This window comes from Emys orbicularis, chromosome 1 (assembly GCF_028017835.1).
Source record: "Emys orbicularis isolate rEmyOrb1 chromosome 1, rEmyOrb1.hap1, whole genome shotgun sequence".
Lineage (NCBI taxonomy): Eukaryota > Metazoa > Chordata > Testudines > Emydidae > Emys > Emys orbicularis.
Genome location: NC_088683.1, coordinates 128,567,162 through 128,583,611, shown reverse-complemented (window position 1 = coordinate 128,583,611; position 16,450 = coordinate 128,567,162). Strand labels below are relative to the sequence as shown.

Genomic DNA, 16,450 nt, shown 5'->3' with positions numbered 1-16,450 from the left:
ACCATATCACCCCGTTTTTATATCCCTCCATTGTATCTCCCTTCTCTTTGGTATCATACATAAACTACTTTGTCTTCACTTTCAAGTCCCTTCATAATCAATTCCCACCCTACCTATTGTTTCCCATTCGCTATCGCGCAGTCGATGCTAACCTCCGATCAGCCCAGGATGTCTGTCAGCCTCCACTGCCCAGCTTGTTAAATTTTCAAACAATCACCTTTGTGCTTTCTCCCATGGGAGGCACTTCCCGTAAACATCCACAAAGCTACTTCATTCTCCACCTGCCAACCCCTCCTCAAATTTCTCCTTTGCCAAGATGCCTACAAAAGATGACATGGGTTAGATGGCTAGTGTGCTGAGACCACAACCTATCATGGTGACTGGTATTGTCTCATTGTTTCCTTGTACTCCCCTGTCTATCTGTATCAATCTCTTGTTTTATACTTCAATGATCAGCTCCTTGGGGCAGGGACTGTCTTATTTTTTTATTTATTTTGTGTTTATACAGTGCCTAGCACAATGTGCCCTGGTCTATGATTGGGGCCCCTGGGCATTATGGTAATACAAATTATTATTATTATTATTAATTTTATTTATTTATTATTTATTTATTAACTAATACATATTTCTCGTGTGTCCTCCTTCTTCAACAAACCTAAAACTTGACCTCTTGTTTGGACAGGCTAAGATGTGAAAAGTGTGGTATTAATTCACTTCCCTCCCCTTTTAGTCAGTCTCCTCTTCCCATCTATCTCCCAAATGTTTTGATTTGTTTCATTTGTTATTAGCGAGCCATGCATTGTCATGCAGAGCCAGGATCTTTTCAACTTGCTGGTTGAGAGGCCTGCTGAGCAAAACCCCACTTTTGTTAGAAATAATATAGTCATATTAGAAGTACAGAATCTTGACAGGCCATAATGGCCTAAGTACATCCCCTAGAATTAATATGGCCCATTATTTATTTTTTATTTCTGTGTGAATTTAGTGCTGGTAAAGGGTGCTGGGCTGAGAGTCCTGGAGACCAAGAGCTTGATTCTCAGTTACCCTAAAGTCCCTGTACAGTGCTCTAGCAGCGTATAGATCCTTAAAGTGGGTATGAATTTAGTTTATGACAATTTTAGGCCTTTTTGCACTTTGGAAAAGTAGCCTAAAGGAACGCCAGTGTAAATAAGAATCAGTCCCTGAAGCTTCTGTTTACCCATTGAACAGGCACATGTTGGGGATTCTGCCATGATGCCCTTTCAGTGTGCCTTTACTCTGACCTGGAGACTTCTGATCCCCTCACCCAGTATCCATTCTCAGTCCATCATATAAACTAGCTCTGCCATTCTGATGAGGCTGTTTGATTTAAATCTGTTTAGCTGCTTGAAGCTGAAACCATGCGGCACGCCTTTATGAACAATTACCACCTGTGCAATGAAATTAGCGAGAGAGTAGTTCAGCACTTTGTACACTGTATAGAGACACATGGCCGACACGTGGAGTACCTGCGTTTTCTGCAGACAATTGTAAAAGCAGATGGCAAATATGTGAAGAAATGCCAGGATATGGTAATGACAGAGGTATGTTTACTGTTCATATTATATCTGTTTAACACACATACTAATATTCTGAGGTTGCTTTCCTCTGCTGTTAATGCCAGTGAAACATGCTGGCATTATATGTTTAGAATTTTAAATGTTACCACTAATAATGAATATTTTAGCATACATATTTTTGAGTTAAATCTAATTTAGAAAGGCCATCTGTATAAGTACTAGCCGTAAAATGCAAGAGCTACAGTGATGGTATGTAGAGCTATAGTTCTGGGACTTGCAACAGAGAAATATTTGAACTCCATACTCAGATCTTCATTCTCCTGTGCTGTATCCCATCTACCCAGCAAAATTTACCATTTTGTGGCACTATATTCTAACAAAACGTGCTCCTGCTTACATAGATTCATCCAAACTTTGTTATAATCATTTTGTGGAACTGCATTACAATCCCAAAGGCCAGATTCTGATCTCAGTTCCATTGGTGTAATTCTGGAGCAACTCTGCTGAAGTCAGTGGAGTTACTGTGGATTTACCCAGAGTAATGGAGTTCAGAATTTGGCCTGGTAAATTTTACTGTGTAGACCAGCTCTTGTAGGGCCAAATCTTTATGCCATTGAAGTTAGTAGGAAAACACCAATTTGAGTTCTCATGGGAGCACGATTTGATACACATAGGGGCGGACTAGGGTTTTGTGGGATCATGGGCCAGAGCAAGTGGGGGCCCTCCCTACCCCTTCCGCCTGCAGTCCCCCCTGCCCCTCCACGCTCCAGCTGGGGAGTTGGGTCAGGGCGCGGGGACTTGTCCCGCTCCGCCTGCCCGGCTCTCCTGCCAGGGAGCGGGGTTAGGGTGCGGGGGCTTGCCTGGCTCCATCCACCCAGCGCTTCACACACTTATTCATGCATCTAACTGTAATTATGTGAACTTCATTAACTTCAATGAGACAACTCATGTGAGTAAAATTAAATATGAGTTTAAGAGTTGGTAAGATTAGGGCCCAAGTCTTATTTTCATTCCTTTGCAATTTTTTTTCCTCTTGGGAAAAGAAACTTAAGGAAGAAAACAGAGATGAGCTGTAGTCATGATCTAAGTAGAGTTGAGATGTACAGAAAATTCTCTTTACAGCAATAAAGAAGAAAAACTTCTAATTAAGAAAATAAAACTTCATCCTACATGGATAACCTTTAATGAATTCTATTTCAACTTTTTCAATTTGACTGAAGAGTTTTAACATGTAATATCAATTGCAAGCCTTTGATTTATGTAATTCAAACAATTCTTATGCATTAGCGCTTTTAGAGTTCCTTCCCTCCTACACTCAGTATCATATAGGTTTTGAGCTTCTCATCATACACAGTTTTTCTTTCTTTTTTTTCAATTTAAATATATTTTGTTAGTGATGAGAGATATTGCCATATTTCCTCTTCAGAATGATTGCATGATGAAAAGAACTTAGCTCTGACATTTGGATCACAATTCCTTCAGGAATTAGCAAGAAAGGAACCATTTTGAGGAGAGGGGTAAAAAGATGACCATTGTGATTTTAGGCAAATGACTTATCTTCCTACGCTTCAGTCGCCCCATCTGTAAACTGGATGTAATGATACTTACCTAGCTCAAAGACTCCTGAGAGGCTACTGTTAGGGAAGTGCTTTGAGGTTCTTGGATGAAAGGTTGCCATAGCAGCACAAACATTATTACAAAAAAGAAAACAGGACTTATTTGGGGCCCTTTGACCCAATCAATGGATCAACAGAGCTTTCTAGTATGTCTTTGTTCCAGAATGATGTACATTACAGAATGTCAACAGCTAATCCAGAACTGATCATCCTTGTTGATATTTACCTAGACTGCTTAGTTGTGACTTACTCATATGGGACAAAGTGCTGCAGCATTTTCTCAGTCACAACTGTGAGTGGGAATTTTGTCTGACCTTATGCTGGAGGCTTCTTAGAGTTTCTTTAGCGAGGACATTCAAATGTATAATTTTATGCTTGGATCGATGTTTGGTTCCCTTTCCAGATCACCTTTAAACTGGAGGGGAAATAGTTGGGTGGGTAACTTGGAAAATAAGGTACTTTTCTGCTTCCATTACTTTTATGATGATCATTTTGTTCCACTTGCACTATACTTGCTGATGCAGCACCCTCTCTTTTCTGTGTGTTGTTCATGTCTTCACATTGAAAGTTCCCTCACGGTCATGACACAAGTAGCTCTGTATTCCATTGCCTTATCCAACATCTTGCTTCATGCATTTAATAAATTAATCTCATTTTTCAGCAACTGATCGTTCTGTACACAGTGTAGGGGATATACGGCATTCAAGGCACATTTTAGCAAGTGACTCTGGGCCAGGTTTTGTCTAGCTCTTAAATGGGGCAGCATGCAAGGAATCTGTAAATGGCTTATGTAAGGGACAGATACTAGACTTGGCTGACATACGGAAAAATATTCCCATGAAAAATTTCAAAGTTGTTTCCCTCTTGCAGGATTTGATATGGAACAATTTCTTAATTATTTTGTGAATTTTTTTTTTTAAAAGGTCAAAATTTCACATTTTTGAATTTTTATTCCCTCCATTTCTCCCTTCTTTTTCATTTTTGTCACTTAGAACAATAAAATAAATGATGTTTGGGTTATTACTTTCCCCCCAACTTTATCATTTTTCCTTTTCTCACTCTAATTTTTCCAAAACTGAAGAAGTTTTAAAAACTTTTTCAGTTTTGGAAAACTTAAGATGTGGCAAAAGGGGGTGGGGAGAAAAAAAATGGGTGGGGAAAAAACCCTAGATGACACTAATTCTGTTGCATTCAATGATTAAAGGAGAAAAAATTAAAATTCAGAAAATTCTGAACTTCAAAATTTGAAATTTTCAAGTTTTGATGAAAAACTGGAAAATTTAATGAAAAGTTATTTTTTTTTTTAAGTTTTCTTTTTCCAAAGAGCCTATTTTTCATCCCTGCCATGTGCAAAAAATGTCAAATGAAAAATTTCAGGCAGCTCTACCAGGTACAGTTGCCACCCTTGCACTTGGGGATGCATAAGGGCTGCCCGTCTCTCCCCCCCCCCCCATCTCCCCAAAGGGTGCATTATGCCCCAGAGGGGATGGGGAAAATGCAGGGCTAAGGCCATGTATGCACTCTATGCCAGCTGGCTAAGTAGCACTGGCACAGTAGAGGGAGTAAGCTGCAAGCCCCCAAGGGATGTAGTAGCAGATATATTGAGTGCATTGGGAGAGCTCAGAGAAGAACTCTGTCTACTTGGAACAAAACTTTTCCCTGAGATCCACCAGGATTTTGCTGCACCACATGTACCCTGACTCTGGGATGTGTCTACCTGGCATGTCTGAGCCTTCCAGGATGAATGAGTTACTCATATTACTCACATCTCAGATATCTATAGCTGCAGCCTTTTTTTTCCTTTTAAAAGGAATCACTGGCCTTACATTAACAATACTAGGATACAGATGGTCTCTAGTACATAGAGAAGGGAAGGATAGTTATGTGTTTAAGGCACTGGCCTGAGACACAGAAGACCCGGATTCAGTTCTTGTATTTGCCACCGACTTGCTGTGTGTGAGCTTTGGCATGCCATTTAATCTGTGCCTCAGTTCCCCATCTATGAAATGGGGATGATAATACTTCCCAACCTCACATCAGTGTTGAGGTTACATTAACGTTTAAGTGACGCTTAGGTGCTCTGATGGGAGCGGTATACATACTTAGATAAATGTAGACATAGAATCTGGAGTAACTCTGTTGAATTTCACTCTGAAGGAACTGACTTCAGTGGAGTTATTCCAGATGTATGCAACTGAGATAATGTACGCTCAGTTAGCCAAATTCTATTTTTCCTAGTGCTCTGTATATAATCAGATAGAAATTTTGCACATTGCGAGACAAAACGAATCATTTGAAAGTGAACACAATGTGGGGCACTTGAGCAGTTGGGCAGACTTTCATACTATCATTTCAGCTGATCAATGGAGGTGAAGATGTGTTGATATTTTACAACGATAGAGCATCATTTCCAGTCCTCCTTCAAATGATGTGCTCAGAGCGAGACCGAGCAGATGAGAGTGGACCCTTAGCCTACCACGTCACGCTTGTGGAACTGCTAGCAGCATGTACCGAAGGAAAGAATGTATATACGGAGATCAAGTGCAATTCACTCCTGCCACTGGATGACATAGTGAGAGTGGTAACCCATGATGACTGCATACCAGAGGTAAGCCTGACGAGACAATGCAGCAACTGAAGAATTATTATAAATAGAAAAACATTTGCAGAGCTTCTAAAAAACAAATAGGTTGAATATTTGTCCAGAAAGCAGTCTCACCTGGTCACCTGTGCTGTTTGTTAAGCTGCACAAATGAGAGAGTAAATCAGAACATTTTCCAGAAGTAAACTGTTACATGAAACAATACGATGATGGTTGAGTTTGCCATGCTAAAATATCCCCACTGCATGAGTTGGGAGGTATGAGGTGAAGTCCTGTCCCTGTTGAAGTCAATGGGAGTTTTGCCTTGGTGGGGCCAGGATTTCATCCAGGGTGTCAAGTGCCTTTATTCATAGCAACTACAGGCTCAGTCTTGTGAACACTACCAAGCATAGTTCAACACTACTGTGAACTAAACTGTAAACCATGTATACAATAGAAACCACTTCAAGCCAGGGGGTGCGGCAGCACCCCTAGTTCCAGCACCTGTGTTTCATAATTCAGCAGGAGCTGGCTCAGACTCTACACTTTGGTTGATAAAGTCAGCGGGACTTTGCACAGCAATTGGCCCATGAGTTATTAGTTGGGGACTGGGGATCTATGATCTTTTTACAGGATCAGGTAATTTGACAATAAAGAAGCACATCAGACTTTGTGGTCATCCCTATCACAATAAGATATTTTCTTGGTTGAAAATATGTAGATTTATTTAAATTGCTGCCATTAGTTTAGGGGAAAAAAACAGCTTTTCTGTTTACTGCATTAAATTTATTGTCTATTATCCCTACTTTGGACTGTCGAAAATGATTTAAAAAAGTATTATATGTATGTTACATCCAAAGTACACCGCTACCTTGATATAATGTGACCCGATATAACATGAATTCGGATATAACATGGTAAAGCAGTGCTCCGGGGGGGGGCAGGGCTGCGCACTCCGGTGGACCAAAGCAAGTTCAATATAACGCGGTTTCACCTATAACGTGGTAAGATTTTTTGGCTCCCGAGGACAGCGTTATATCGAGGTAGAGGTGTATGTTAAAAGAATATTAAGATTACAAAGCCAAGCATTCAAAAGCTAGAAAATGCCAGAACTAAGGCTGCCTGTGCAACCTTAATTTGGCCCTCTTGTGTGTTATGGATTATGACACAGTTTTCACATGCTCACATACTATTTTTTCCACAAGACCCCTGTCTCATTCAGGGAACAGGATGGACAGTGCTCATTTAATGAGCAGCTCTTCCATATTTTGTTTTATCCTCATTATTTAGTATGTGGCTCTAGGCCTTATTTACTGCATTAACATTCTTTTAATCTAGGTTTTTTTGTATATAATACATATATGTTCATTCACCTCCTGCATATATGAAAGGGCCATTTCTCTATCCTTATTCTCCTTAACGTGGCTGTTACCTTCAACATGGTCACGCTCTCATTTTTTGTCTGGACTTGGCTTCCATGCCTCTTGCTGATGGTCTCTTCTTCATTTCCTTTAATGGCTCCTTATCCTTCCCTCTTTCTCTTCTGATGGTCCCTCCATGGCTCTTTACTCCATCCCCTACTCTTCCCTCTTGGCAACCACCCTGTTGATGTACCCCAACTTAGCCCTATCTGTCCAGTCTTACATTTCGAGTAGCCTTTCTGTCAGGCACTGTAGATCTCAAACTCAAGCCCACGGGGCTGCTGAGCGGGAGCTGCACCACCACACTGCACAGGCTGAGGAGGGAACTGCTGCTAATACCCCACCACCAGAAACTGACTCAGTAGGGTCAGATGACTAACAGCAGAATGTTGATTGGACCCCGCTGGGTATAAAGCTTCCTTTTCCTGTCCCATCCCTTGTCTGAGCAACTAGACACTAAGCCTGTTGCTTCCCAGACCTCTGAGACCAAGTCCCAAGCCTTGTTCCTGCTTCCTCACTCTGGCTTTGATCCTTGGCATTATCCCAACCTGGACATTACTCCTGGCTCAGACCACTAGGTCAGATCACCCATGTTAGGGGCCCTGACAGCTTGCTCAGACCAACCTCAGTCTCCTCCGAGACTTATCATTGAATCCCTGGACTGAGTATGGACATCGCAGGGGTTCTCGCCTTGCCATCGCTCCAGGGCCCTGAGAGTCCACAGGAGTAGATTGTTGCCCTCCAAGCAGAAAACCAGAAATTGAGGGACAAAGTACAACAGCTGCAGATGGGAAATTGTTCCTTGCAGGAGCAAACTACAGCACTCGTGTTGAATTTTTGGGGTTCAGCCTGTCAGTGGATGAACCCTCAGGAAGTATCTGTAGTTCAGGATTGGGCCAAATCCTGGAGCATCCAAAACATCCAAAGGTTCATGGGGTTTGCCAACTTTTACAGGAGGTTTATTCCAAACTTCTCAAAGGTCATCGCCCCTGTAACTGGCATCCTCTGTAAACCTGCAAGTTTTCACTGGGCCCAGAGACCCGCTAGGCCTCAAATGCCTGAAGATAACTTTCACATCTGCTGGATGTCCAGTTGCCATCTCAGATTCCTTCTCTCCAAACTGGGCTTATCTTTCCTCCTAACACATTTTTTCTCCCTCTCTTTGCAATTCTACTATTCATTCTGTCTCTTAGGCCTGCAGCCTTTGTCTAATCTTTACTCTCCTCTGAATCCTCTTGCTCCTGCTCCCAGTCCAGTCTCTTTTGAGATCCTGTAAGTTCTTCCTTTTTAACATCACCTAAATCTACCCCTTTTCTCTTTGTCCCCCCCATCATTCTCAGGTCCTCTTTTCTTTATCACTGTAACCTCCTGTTTGGCTATTCGGCACATCAACTGGCACATTTCAGTCAGTCCAAAATGCTACTGCTGACATCATTTGCCCTTTACTCTTCTTCAAATTCTGCATTGGCTTCCTGTCTTTCTGCATCTCGTTTGTGCTTCTGTTCCTCACCTGCAAGATTGTATGTAATTTTGCCTCCAAAGACATTTCTGCTGTCCTTTCCACCTACTTCCTTTCTTGTTTCTATTACTCTTCCCAGTCTTCTCACCTTACTGCTCTTCATCTCTTCCTCTGCCAATCACCCTTTCTTCTTCAGCTCTCCCCCTTGAGACGTAAGCAGTCCCTCCTGTCTTCTCTTTATTAATAATCCCCACATCCTCCCTTGTCTAAACTGGTGTCTGTTACCTTGTCCTATTTGTCCTGGCTTAGACTGTAGGCTTTTGGGAGATTGTCGTAATCTCTCTGCAAAATGCCTTGCAAATAAATGGCATTATATCATAACTTAATATATTGAGTGAGTTGTACAGAAAGGCGAGCATATATCATGTGTTATTGTGAGCAGTGAACCACTTTGTTAAATTCCAAACGCAGTAGTCCTGTTACTATGTTGCATGCAGATTGTGAGCATTCGAGGAGTTGAAAGAGTTGAAAAGAGAAAGCAGGGAAGGTGGCATGGCTGTATGCAAATAGCAGACTGAACTTTCTGTGAAATGGCCTTACAAAGTTTCCTTTTCTGCACATTCCAAAGACTCTAAATACAAGAGACCCTAGAGCATTAATCTGCCTAAATTTTGAATCCCCATTTAGTGTTACAGGATGATCTGGTAGAGACACCTATTATTAAGGCTGCCCATCACTTTTGCCATTAATAGTTCCCATTTTCAGTTCCTTGTATCTTTGCCAAATTTGCCATAAGAATTGACATTTTCCATCTTTGTGCTCTACCTCAAGCTGCAATTATTTTGGTAGTTTCCACAAAAGTGGCTGAAACGCCCAAGGGAAAATAAATGGTTTTGCCAATGTTAAATTTTTCCAACCGTTTCTTTGAAGTGCTCTGGTGCCGCCAGGGTTTGGATCAGGAGCTTGAATTTAACAAGCAATGATCCTGTCATCAGAAAGACGCCTTTTGTCGTCCCCATGAAAATACACCCAGATTTGGCAGTCAGAAGCCTCTGAAAATTGCTAATGCTCAGTAGAGATTTTAGTGGCAAACCTCTAACATTTCATCTGCATTGAGAATGCTCCAGCTCTACAAATCTCCCTAACATGCCAGGTGCATGAGCATGTTCCAGGCACAGAGCTAGAGTTCCAGTTGGCAGGATTATGCAGCAATAATAGCTACAGCTGCCACCCTCTGCTTGGGCCTAGGTGAGATGTACTATGGACCAGGAGGAGACTGAGTTAGTCTTATTTCTTCTCCTGACTGGTATTAATAATTATTTGTACCTTACACTCCTTTTTTTTTTTTTTTTTTTATTGAGCCAGGCTTCATAACTCTTCGGGGGGCAGGCAGGTATCATTCCTCCATTTTACAGCTGAGGTAACTGCGAGGTTGCACAAGGACACTTCTAGCAAAGCTGGGTATAGAACCTGGGACCATATTCAGTACTGCCTCCCCTAAACGATATAGCATAGAGCGTGCAGCAGGACTTTAAGTTACTTTTGTGCATCCTAGATTCTGGGCTGCTTAAGGGACCAGCCAAGACACCAGTATAAGCTAGAGCGGCTAGCAGCCCTAACTTAGAGCAGTGTTACCTAGTTGCTTATGGGCTTCTCCATAGCCCAGAATTGCTGAAACGCCCTGTGGTCTGGCCACTCCATTGCTTCCCCCAACATTGGGCTCTATGAGGTAGATGAAAGTCAATGCTGATAAATGCAAGGTAATGCACACTGGAAAACATAATCCCAACTATACATACAAAACAATGGGGTCTAAATTAGCTGTTGCCACTCAAGAAAGAGATCTTGAAGTCATCATGGATTGTGCTCTGAAAACATCCACTCAATGTACAGCAGCAATCAAAAAAGCTAACAATGTTAGGAACCATTAGGAAAGGATAGATAAGACAGTAAATATCATAATGCCACTATATAAATCCATGGTGAGCCCACACCTTGAATACTGTATGCAGTCCTGGTTGCCCCATTTTAAAAAAGATATATTAGAAATGGAAAAGGTACAGAGATGGGCAACAAAAATGATTAATAGAACAGCTTCCATGTGAGGAGAGATTAAAAAGACTGGGACTATTCAGCTTGGAAAAGAGACAACTAAGGGGGGATATGGTACAGGTCTATAACATCATGATGGTGTGGAGAAAGTGAATATGGAAGTATTATTTACCCCTTCACGTAACACAATAACCAGGGGTCACTCAATGAAATGAATAGCAGGTTTAAAACAAACAAAACGAAGTACTTCTTCACACAACACAGTCAACCTGTGGAACTCGTTGCCAGGGGATGTTGTGGAGGCCAAAAGTAAAACTGGTTCAAAAAGGAATTAGATAAGTTTATGGAGGACAGGTCCATCAATGGCTATTAGCCAAGATGATCAGGGATGTAATCCCATGCTCTGGGTGTTCCGAAGCCTCTGACTGCCAGATGCTGGGACTGGATGACAGGTAGGGTGACTAGATGTCCCGATTTTATAGGGACAGTCCCGATGTTTGGGGTTTTATCTTGTATAGGTGCCTATTTCCCCCCCCTCAGCCCCCCCCCCCCCAGCCTGATTTTTCACACTTGCTGTCTGGTCACCTTTAACCCCTTTTCTGCCAGTGAGGGGCAGCTGTCCCATCACAGAACTCTCCTAGGGAACAACTCTGCCCTTCATTTTAAAGCACTAGATTAGGATGCAGGAAATTCTGAGTTGTATTCATAGCTCTGCTACAGACTTCATACGTGATATCGGGCAAGTGTGTCATAATGCATATGCAAAAGGAAGTCAAATTACAGTTGCATTCAAACATTTTACACGCTAATGGCTTTCATTGTCACATTTTCATGAGGTTTTTTATATTTGCTGCTCTTACAGGTGAAGATTGCATATGTGAACTTTGTTAATCACTGTTATGTGGACACTGAGGTGGAAATGAAGGAAATCTATGCTAGTAACCACATTTGGAAATTATTTGAGAACTTCCTTGTTGATATGGCAAGGGTAAGTTTTATGATGCGTTGCATATTACAGTTTGCACATTTAAGATAGCTGAATGGGCAATAACTTTTCTGCTTGAACTTCATATGTTCTATTAACCATATTTTCAAATGGATGAGACAGTGAAATGAATGAAATCTTCTTTAATGGTGCATAATTTCGATTACAGTTTTCTTATTATTTAACCTGTTTTATCTCAAGCACTGCCATCCTTTTAACAAGGCACATCAGAACCCTGGAGATATTTTCATTTTTTTAAGATAAAGGTATAAACTGGATTTGGCTGGGTTGTGGGTGTGAGAGACTCTGTGTATATCAGCAAGATCAATTTCATAATTACTGTGGGTCTAGGAGCATTTATTACACATCGTTATACGGGTCATTAAAAATGCAATTGTCCTTGGTGCTCCTGTGCTCTTAGGATGGTAGGGCTCACAGGGCAAGAGACTATATCCTTGGTTGGTCACCTCAGCTAGCTGATTTATCCTACTGCCATCCCTGTCTGCCCTTTTTCATGTGCGGCTTCTTGAGAAAAGTGGCAAGTATAGTTCCACACTTTTTCAAGCTCCTAGCTCTTACTACCTAAAAGAGTCTATGGCATCAGGCTATGTGACACTGTCAGTTAGTACTCTAAGCATTATGTGAAAGCCTAGGTTTAGAGCCTAAAGGCGTTTCCTGGGCTATGTCTATACTACGGACCTCACAGCAGCACTGCTGTAGCACTACAGCTGTGCCGCTGTAAGGTCTCCTGTGTAGCCACTCTGTGCCGGCGGGAGAGAGCTCTTCTGTTGGCATAATTAAGCCACTGCCGCTCATTGGGGGTGAATCTATGGTGGCAGGAAAGTATGTACCGCTGACACAACGCTGTCCACACTGGCACTTTTGTCGGTGAAATGTACGTCAGTCGGGGTGGCTTTTTTCACACCCCTGACTGACAAAATTTTACTGACAAAAGCGCTAGTGTAGACATAGCCTTGGTGTCATCGTAGTTGCCATTTAAGTACATTAAGAATGGTCATAACTGATAGTCTCTGCTTACAAGAGGCCTAGGAGGTAGAATAACAGGTGTTTTTGCAAGTTTAGGAAGATTAAAATGCACTAGCAGAGACATGGGGAAGCTTGTGTAACCCAGTGGTTTAGTGTGTGTTACGTGCCCCCTTTCTAGAGATTGAGCCGCATAAGTATAAGAGCCTACAACTAATGCTAATGGAGTTACTCCTTTAGTTTAAGTGGTAGAGGTCCAAGCTTTTAATGCTGAAGGCCCTGGATTCAATCCCTGATGCAGAACAACTGTTTGGAGGTGAGAGCTGTTCTGCTTTTACAGCACACCTCTAAACTGGGTGCCTGGCTTTGTCCCTTACATTTTATGGCACTAAATTCTCACTCCTTGTGTTTTCTTTAGTTTAAATAAAAAAAAGAGGTGAAAGAACCGCAATTGAATTCTGCAGTGGGCTTTCACACCAAAGTAATAGTGCCTCATGAAATAGTTTCTTTGAAACCTATCAGCAGAAAATAGCACACTCCTGTAGTTAGCACGATTTATAGCCTAGAGAAGAATAAGTTCAGATATTTGTGCAGTACAATAGGTGCTCGAGTCTCTTCACCTCTCTGTGAAGCAGACAAATAGATTTTTATTTATTTATTTTTTTGCTAAGTGTTTCAGGGAACAGGATAATGTGACCATGTCTGCGTGCTTCTCTCTTTTGGAGAAGGCCATCAGTAATGAGACCTCTGCAAACCCTACACAGCTGCTGTCTGTCTTGTTTCTGTAGCTGTTCCTACAGTGAGGCCCCTTCTGGGCAATCCAGGCTCAGTTGAGAATGAAGATCAGAAACTTCGTTGGAGGGGATTCTGGGCTTTAACCTCTCTGACTTACAGCCAGCAGCATTTTCTTCTGCTTAATCCCTTTCCCACAGAGGGGTTGCTCTTATCTGACATGGTGCAATTCTGATCCTCCAGTAGCAGCATCCACAAACCTCTCTTTGCTTTAGCTCTGTAATAGGACCATTTTTATAGAAGCAGACGTATATAGGGAGGCACTTCTCTACACATTCTGCTACTCCAACCCAGAGACTTTCCTGGGCAGAGACCACCCATCGCGTTAAATTGTGCCAAATGGTATAGAGGTACAACGCGTGGCACTATCAAGCTCATTTGCACTTTGTCCTCTAATAAGAGAAATTAAACTCCAGATCTTCAGAGGGGAATAGTGAGTGTGTTGTTAATGCATTGTGCTGCCTAGCCCACCAACCGTCCCTATATTCTTTTTTGTGTGTGCCCTTTCCCCTCCCTTCCCCCCCCCCCCCGAAAAAGAATGGCAAAAGGGCACTTTTGTGTTGCTCTCCTGCAAAGCCCTCTGGGTAGCTGCCTAATTAGTTCCTTTCATTTCCTGGTTAGTAGCTCCTTTTCTTTTTCCCCATCACTAAAAGAGCATGTCAAAAATGCTCTCTTCTGTTCCAAGCTTCAGCCAGGCCCTCTGGGTAACCAAATTTTCTAGATTGTTGAGTGTATTTGCTGAGACCTGCTTTTCGGGGCTGAGGCAGTGTCCACATGTTGCAAATACATCAGCTTTATGTAGCCATCAGGACTGTTAGAAGGCTCTTAGCTTCATGAAAGGATATTATGGCAGCTCTCAAAATAGTTAGAAAGAAGAATCCTTTGATCCTCTATGTTCCCGTGAGCTAAAAGAGCTGCCATTGGGGGGAGGGAGGGAGGGAGGGAAACGCTTTTCTTTTAGCTGCTACAACTGCCTGTCAGTGGTGAGTCTGGGAACTAGGAGTCTGTGTTATTAGAGAGCGCTGAGGTGGAAGATGGCTAGTGGTATCCTCCGGCTGGATTTCTTTCTTTTTCCACTTGAGATGTTGACCAGTTTTGTTATCGGATTCAAGATCCAATAAAGGGTGGATCATAGGATTGCCATTCTGTTATGGGACCTGTGATGGAAGAAGATGGACCCCTTCAATGGCTTTCCAGCAGTGTTTTTTTAGACAAGTGAGGGGGAAATCTTCAAAGCATTTTGCGATTTAGTTTTGGCAGTTGGTAAAATTGCCATGCCAGCACCGTGCAGCTCCCTGTATTCCTGTTGGGATCCTGAACGTTGAGCCTTCGAGCTACTGGTTCCAGTAGAAATTGGCATGCAGCTTAGTTAAAAGCAGGAGCACATCCAGATGGATTTAGGTCTGTGATCTTTTCAAAAAGTGTTGATTAGTAACTGAACCTTCGTTTACCTCCACTAGAGCGGTGGGAAAAATGTCACCCCTCTACTGACAATAGTGGGTTTATTATCTCAGTTTTATGCTATAGCTACTGTTGCTTTTCTGTCTACATAACCATTCCCGTTCTTGCTGTTGGGGAAAAAACACTACACACGCTCCATGCCTTGCTATTCTTATACATTACAATCAAGCAAGCCTTTTCCAGGGTCCTTCATGCCTAAGGGTCTTACCTTGCTCTCTGAAGACTCCCCTAACTGACTCATGCCTATAATGTGCCTTGTATTGTCCACTCATATGGTGTTCTACTCAAAATGTATTTGTATTACAGTAAATTGTTTTTTTTTAAGTAGTGTCCCTATGGGTGCTCCACTGTAGCTGTTCTTGCATTCCTGTGCTGCTGATCAGAGAACTTTGATAGCAGTGTCCGTTCGGCCCACATATGCATTGTCCCTCTCATTGTGCTCTGCCATGAGGCTAACCAGCATTGGGTGAGCAAATCCTCCACCGTTCCTTCTCAACCACTCCTGGCTAGAGACGGTGCTTTTAGATGTCCATTTATTGGATCATTAACCCACTAAATACTTGCTAATCACTCTTTTAATGTCTTGTGTTGCTATTACTTAGGGCTTGTCTATACTACCTGCCAGATTGTCGGGCAGCGATCGATCCAGCGGGGGATCGATTTATCGCATCTAGTCTAGATGCGATAAATCGACCTACGAGCGGTCTTCTGTACTCCACCAGGCCGAGAGGCGCAGGCGGAGTTAACGGGGGAGCGTCAGCAGTCGACTCACTGTGGTGAGTAGATCTAAGTACGTCGACTTCAGCTACGTTATTCACTTAGCTGAAGTTGCGTAACTTAGATCAATTCCCCCCCCCCCCCCCCCCACACACACACCCCAGTGTAGACCAGGCCTTAGTTTCCTTTGGGTTTCTTTTTCTTTTCTTTTCTTAACATTTATTTTTTTATTTTAATTTTTATTCACCCCCCTCCCTTGTCCGGGGACCACCTCAGAACAGGGTATGCCCGGTTCACCGGGCTTTAAGAGGTGTCTCAAATTCAAAGAGGCCATCCCGGTGATGGATGGACACCCTCATTGTGTTTCTTGCCTTGGGGAAAACCACATTCCCTAGAAGTGTGGTTTCTACCAGCAGCTGAAACCGTGGTCCCAAAAGGACTGAGATCTGAGACTTAAACTCCTAATGGAAGCAACTCTCCAACCATCTTCAGACCTGCATCAAGATTCACCCAGGCAGCAAGAGTCTCTTCATCACAGCCCTCTACATCTAAGGGTAGTGAGCATACAAAGGCAACTATGAGCCACTCATGCAAGGCTTCTAAAAAGAGAGCTGTGAATCCCCAGAGCAAGCCCTGAACTAGCCGAAAAAGATCAGCAGCTCGTTTGGTATCATCAGCACTGACAGCACCGAAGCCATCCAAACATGGATGGAGCACATTGGGCTGCCTAAGGACCCAATGGGCATAGGCAATGAAACATTACCGGTTGGCCGAGACAAGGACAGAGACCTTGCTTTGGGGAAGACTCCATCGGTGTGGACAACAGCATTGGTACCATCAACGG

The 16,450-nt window shown here is 42.6% G+C and overlaps 1 protein-coding gene across 3 annotated transcripts in view; it reads left to right on the top strand.

The window, feature by feature from the left end:
* The window catches only part of ITPR2 (inositol 1,4,5-trisphosphate receptor type 2), a 336,580-nt gene that overhangs the window by 155,122 nt on the left and 165,008 nt on the right, over positions 1-16,450 (top strand). For all 3 annotated transcript variants that reach the window (XM_065418887.1, XM_065418895.1, XM_065418878.1), the window contains 3 exons: positions 1,362-1,562; positions 5,511-5,762; positions 11,530-11,655. In XM_065418887.1, the coding sequence (XP_065274959.1) occupies positions 1,362-1,562; positions 5,511-5,762; positions 11,530-11,655 (579 nt within the window). The remainder of the gene's footprint in view (positions 1-1,361; positions 1,563-5,510; positions 5,763-11,529; positions 11,656-16,450) is intronic.